The sequence below is a fragment of the Biomphalaria glabrata genome, chromosome 9, assembly GCF_947242115.1.
Source record: "Biomphalaria glabrata chromosome 9, xgBioGlab47.1, whole genome shotgun sequence".
NCBI classification, from domain to species: Eukaryota; Metazoa; Mollusca; class Gastropoda; family Planorbidae; genus Biomphalaria; species Biomphalaria glabrata.
This window is the reverse complement of record NC_074719.1, coordinates 37617922-37623921: the sequence shown is the minus strand read 5'-3', so window position 1 is coordinate 37623921 and position 6000 is coordinate 37617922. Positions and strand designations below refer to the sequence as shown.

The window sequence follows — 6000 nt, the reverse complement described above, 5'->3', positions numbered from 1 at the left end:
CTCGAGTGCTAACAAAGGTGTCATGTGACCAGTGCAACGATCAATTGCCTTTAGTTTCATTCACTAAGTCAAATACGCCATTAGTCCTGAAATTAAAAAATCCCAGGCTTTAATTGGATTCGAACTGGTGACGCCGAGGTAAAACAATTCACCACTCAAGTAGCTTTCGTTGAGAAACTGTTTAATGCCAGATCTCGGCCACACGCACACAAAGTATCATTTAATTATTCTAAAATGGCATGCATCCATTCTAAACAGCTGTAACAAAAAAAAACTGGCCAAGGCAGCCAGTTTGTAACGGGGGGGGGGGGGGGGTTTTACTGTAAGATGATGTGGAGGTTTTAAAAAAGTACACACACACAAAACACAAAGACTGCTACAACAATAACAGTGTATTGATTTTATTTACAATTTCGTTTTAAAAAAAATCACTTTATAAAAGAATACGTGTTACTAAGGTTAATAGTGTAGTGAATAGTTTTCATTTCATCAATTCGTCCATGACTTCATCTTAAATATCATTAGGTACAAAAAGTAACAGCAAAGTCATGCTTCACTGAGCACAAATTTGGCCCACAAACCAAGACACCGAAAGCCAAAGGGCATGAAATCTGTTTATTACACATATGAAGACACCCAATGTGGAAATGGCAAAAAAAAAAACCCAAAAAACTTTCTAAAAATCTGATTAAAAAAACCTGAGTGAACAATTTCGAGTACATGCAACATTAGATCGCAATCAATTGATAAGTAAAACTTATTGTAGAGCTTAAATGAGAAATAGCTTTCAAAACACTGGGCTTGTTAGTTTGACATGTCTCGGATGTTCCTTTACGTTTGATGATAAATGCATCCTAGACCAAAACTCAAGTAGTCCCATGTGAGATGGCAGTGTTCAAACCCGGGACCATTGAATGACAGCCCTGAGCGCATACCATACTACCAGGCAGAAATGTGTTTAATTTATTTAACCTGTCTAGAAGCAGTTTTCATATGATACTGTCAGGTGTGTGGCTGGTCAAGTGGAGATGGGGACAGGGGTTACAGAAATAATAATAATAATGAAAGCATTAGGTCAGATCTGTAAAAAAAAACAACTTCTTGGACATTTGGTCATTCTTTTAAAAATCACACAACAGTTAGAGTAATTCAGTCAAACAGATTTGACATAGACATGAAGAATTGTTTGGGAAAGGTGATTAAAAAAAATACAAACATCAATCCCCCCTCCCCCATTGTCATCCCTGGAATACTGTTAAAAGAAACAAAACTGAATGCCAGGACAAAATAAAAGAAACAGAAAATAAATGCTATTCCAACAACAACACAAAAAAGTACATTGTAGGAAAATGAGGTGCTGCAAACCCAAACACCAGTTAGCAAAATAAAAATATTTACACAATTCTCAAAAAGCACAACAGATTCAAACCTAAGGAACATGAAAAAAAAACAACTTATATTATTCTTTATTTGATCCTCCAAGCTTTAGAATGTTGGGAATGTTCCTAAAGAAGAAAAGCTGAAACTACCTCCTCTCCCAAACAAACACCTGTACACTAAAATCACCCAAACTTTCAACTTATGTCTACTGGCCTAGAATATCTTCTATAAAAGCCTTTAAAAAAAGGATTGAAAAGACATGTATTTACAAACATAAGCAGATTTTCAAAAGCCAGCAGGACCTTGCTTCACTCTGATAAGTAATGTTCCCAGATAACAAAGGAACAAGTGCAACAACTGACAACAAAAACATAACAGAATGAACAAAGGGAGACTAATGAAAATGAGAACAAAAGTCACAGAACTGCTTTTAAGAAATAACTCATTTCAAAACCAAATTTTAAAGTCAAGTCAAATAAAGCACCCCTTTCAGACCTCACCTTCTTTAGAGGAGAAGATGTATTAAAGATCATCTGTTTGTCTGGCTGACTGTTAACAAGCATGTCATATGGCCAGCACAGTGACCTTTACTTGATCAAGTTGAGTGAACTCAGAAGCATCCTAAAAATCATAAAGTTAAAATAAAACCAAGCCTTCACTGAGAATCAAACCTGAGATCCATCCATTTAGTAACCAAGTGCTTAACCACTCAGCCATCACACCCCTATATTTAAAAGTGCCATTTTGTTAACACATCTTCAAAAAAAAAAACTCCTTCAAGGTTGAAGCCTTAATTGTACCATCTTTAAACTACACCTCAAAACAGCAGTAAAAATGTAGACCGCTAAAGTTGGACCACTAGTTTCAAATTATAAATTTGGCTTTGTACCCTACAATAAGGCTAGCTTTCATTGTTTAAATACAATAGTGCACAAAGTAATACACCAGTGTTATAAATCCCAGTCTGGTTTCACCATTTTTCAAGATAGTCTATAAACAGGCTTAGAACTCCAGTAAATTAATCTACTTTGGGTTAGGTAAAAAGCTCACTCACCGTGGAGTCAGTTAAATTTGCCATGTCCTAAAAATTTCCCATGATGTCTGAAAAATTTCTAAGAAAATAAAAAAGTCAAGCAGTTGAGATAGTTGGAATGTATATGAAAATAAAACAAAAAGTTGTAAAAACATTTCAGAATTTTTTTTGTTCCACCGGGCAAACTCTGATCAATGTAAAACTTTTGAAACAAGTGAGAAAAAACAACAACCCAATTCAATCTCTAGTATAAATGTAGGCTCTGAAAGTTTGTCACTTCAACCAAAACAAAGTCAGTAACCCAAGACACTTTATCAATAATAGCAGAAAGTTTTCAACAGAATGCACAGAAAGATTTATATAACCAATACAAAAAGTCCTCATGAGCTACATAGCCTTAGAAGCAATAGGTATGTAGTTTTTTTATGAGACTAAAGGATCAAAATGTTAACCAATAATAAGATCAACATGACAAAAGAAAGTGAAAAAGTGATCAGTTTTGTTGGCGTATTTGGAAAAATCAGCATATCTAGGTTTTGTTGGTGTTTTATGGGATAAAAAATTAATAAAACCAAGTTCTGTTGGTCTATTATGAGAAATCAGCATATCTAGCATCTGTTGGTGAAGGTAATCAAGACCATAACTTATCAAACACGCTTAAACCCCCCACCCCCACATTTTAAAGAGAGTTACAAAAAAAACCTCATTGGTTAAATAGAAACTACTTTCAAAAGCAACTATCAATATTTCTAATTTCAGTGATAAAAGAGGACAAAAAAAAAATATTTTTAGAAAGACCTACAGGGAGTAAGGGAGGTCACTTTATGATTCATAAGTCCTTTGGCACATTTAAATTACTTAAAGTGTATGATTGCAAGAAACATTTAAATTGGTTAAAAGTAAATCATACATGTGTCTGAAATCTAAATAATTTAAAAGTTGCAGTATTTTTTTCTTTAAGTGTAAGAGTGAAAAAACCCCCCACTAACATTGACAATGCAATATAAACATGAACACCTGGTCCTTAATCAAAATATACATCACACCGTAGGACAATTGTAAACCATATAACAGAAACTACAAACATAATAGGTAATTAAAACAATATTTGTCATTGCATGACATAGGCAGGAAGTAATACCTATTGTTCCTACCATTTCATCAAGCCTTTCTCTCTCTCTATATATATATCTATCTATCTATACATACCAGTTTATATACTTATTTTATTTAATATATGCATTCAAATTTATTTGGCTTGCTGTGAAGTACCAATTCCCCTCAGCATTCTACCATTATACAACTTGAGCTAATAAAACAAATTCAATGATAAGCACTGTAATTGACTTTAAAACACCCTTAAGCCAAGTGACACCGTGTTTGGGAAACATTCAAATACCAGCATGAGGAAGGCAAAACAAAGTCAAGTATTTCAAATTAAAAAAGACTATAGTCAAAACTATACTCAGAGGTAGCACATGGCAACTCTCCAAGCAACTAGATAAAGCAAAATATCAGTTCAGTTTAAAAATGGTAAAAAAAATATGAAAAAATTATAATACATAAAAGTATTTTAATTGCAATTAAACTCAACTAAGGTTGACATATTCATTATGAATAATATAACTGTTTATGAAGGCTATCGTCAAGATCATTTCACTCACTTAAGTAATAGGGGGCTAGTGAGGAGAAGTTTCATTTAATAGTTGAAATATTGAGTAACTTCTAGTGAATGGTCTATTCCAGAAACAATGAACACATTGATTAATGAACAAATACATTTATAACTATGTTATGAAAGAAATACAGCATTGAGAAATTTCATTCAATAAAATGTTCACTAAAAAAAAAATGACTTAAGGATTGTCAAATGATCCTAATGACTTACACTGCAGATAATTTTGAACACAGAAATCAGTGACAGTAAGTGCACATAGTTTAAAACAAACAAAACCCCCATGACAATATTCTATAAAGCAGGTAATACAAAAGTATGGCAACCATTTTATAAACTCTCATTTTTATACATATCTTTTTATGCCTTAGGCTGAACAGGAATAAAAGATTGTTCTTCTTTCCTCTTTATACCTTTTAAATAAGTTTCTTCCTAGACATCAACTCTATAATTCATTAACTATCATTCAGGTCAGGGCAGATAATGCCTAAAACACCACCAACCAAGTGGAGGCTACCTGTTACCAAAATCTGTATATGACTTTTTTCTTTTAAAAACGGGGCTATGTCAGGAAGGCTACTCCTATCCAAACTTTCACTGACGATTGGGTCACGACATTGACTGGCCCATCCCAGAGCTTCTAATATGGTGGGAGCAAAGTGTGAAACACGTTTTATCTCTCTTGGGTGGATAGCACCTACTATTGGTCCTAAAGAATGATTTTTTAGGCAGTTCTGATGATGACCAATGCCCTTAATGCAGCCTTCTTTTAAAATAGGGTTAATACCTCCAGTGTTACAAGGAACCTCAGCTGCGTTGTTGAAATTATGGTCTAAATGATCACTGATAACCTCTGCCTGTTGTTGCCTTGTTAGAGGATGTCCGAGATCGCAACAAGAAACTGAGTCCCAGCTAGTTCTGTTCTCCTCTGCACGTTGTACCATGGCGTTAGCTGTAACTGTTCGATTAATTTGATCTGCATGGTTAACATTATTTATTACACATTTTGTGTTAGTAAAAATTTCACAGGGTTCTATTAAACATGTTACAGAATATTGTTATGAAATGTCTACACAAAAATTAGCTGGTGAGGATAAGACAAAGAAATAAACCCAAATCTTGTACTAAACTTCCGAAAGCTACTTAAATTTGGGTCTAAATGATTAAAATGAAACAGCACAGGACATTTTAAAAAAATCCAATAAGAAGGTGGGATTTTAAAAACATCTCTATGTAATAATGGTCCACAACACTTAATTAATATTGCCTAATTACTAACATGATTTTACAAGAAACAAGACACTGTGATACAAATAATTTTATTCGTCCAAACAAATGGAAATTCAGTTTGACTACAATTTTCCACCTCAGTACTATTATATATATATATATTGGCCTCCTTCAGTCGCAGAACGACTATGGTTCATCTCAAACACTTTTTCCTATGGCTGTAGAGCCCATTTTTTGGAGAGACTTTCCCGCCCACAAGGTGGCTTTCCCTTAGGTGGTAGGGGAGCCAGCCATTTTCCGTATGGCATGCATTTCTTCAGGAACTGAGGCCGATGTTTTCTCAATATCCATAGATTTCTTGGTCACCCTCTCTCTCCAACTAGTGCGGCCTAGGGCTATGTCTTCCCAATGTTCAGTATCAATGCTCACTGATTTTAAATTCTGCTTTATCACATCCACGTAACGGAGATAGGGGGGGACCAGTTTTTCTTGAGCCAGACGTGAGCTGCCCATACAGAATGATTTTTGGGATGCGATTGTCCTCCATCTGGTGAACATGTCCGAGCCAACGCAGGCAGCATCTGGGGACTGTAAAGATGCCGGGAAGGCCTGTTCGCTCTTTCTTTACATGTTATTTTCAAGATCCTTCCAAGGCAGCGCAAGTGGAGTGAGTTTAGTTTTC

General features: G+C 34.8%; 1 protein-coding gene across 4 annotated transcripts in view; it reads right to left on the bottom strand.

Moving 5' to 3' along the window:
- Positions 1 to 385: 385 nt before the first annotated feature.
- The window catches only part of LOC106056347 (folylpolyglutamate synthase, mitochondrial-like), a 30138-nt gene continuing 24523 nt past the window's right edge, over positions 386 to 6000 (bottom strand). For 3 of the 4 annotated variants that reach the window (XM_056040273.1, XM_056040274.1, XM_056040271.1), the window contains exon 13: positions 386 to 5064. In XM_056040273.1, the coding sequence (XP_055896248.1) occupies positions 4544 to 5064 (521 nt within the window). In that variant the 3' untranslated portion in view covers positions 386 to 4543. The remainder of the gene's footprint in view (positions 5065 to 6000) is intronic. The other variant, XM_056040272.1, reaches the window with a different exon arrangement.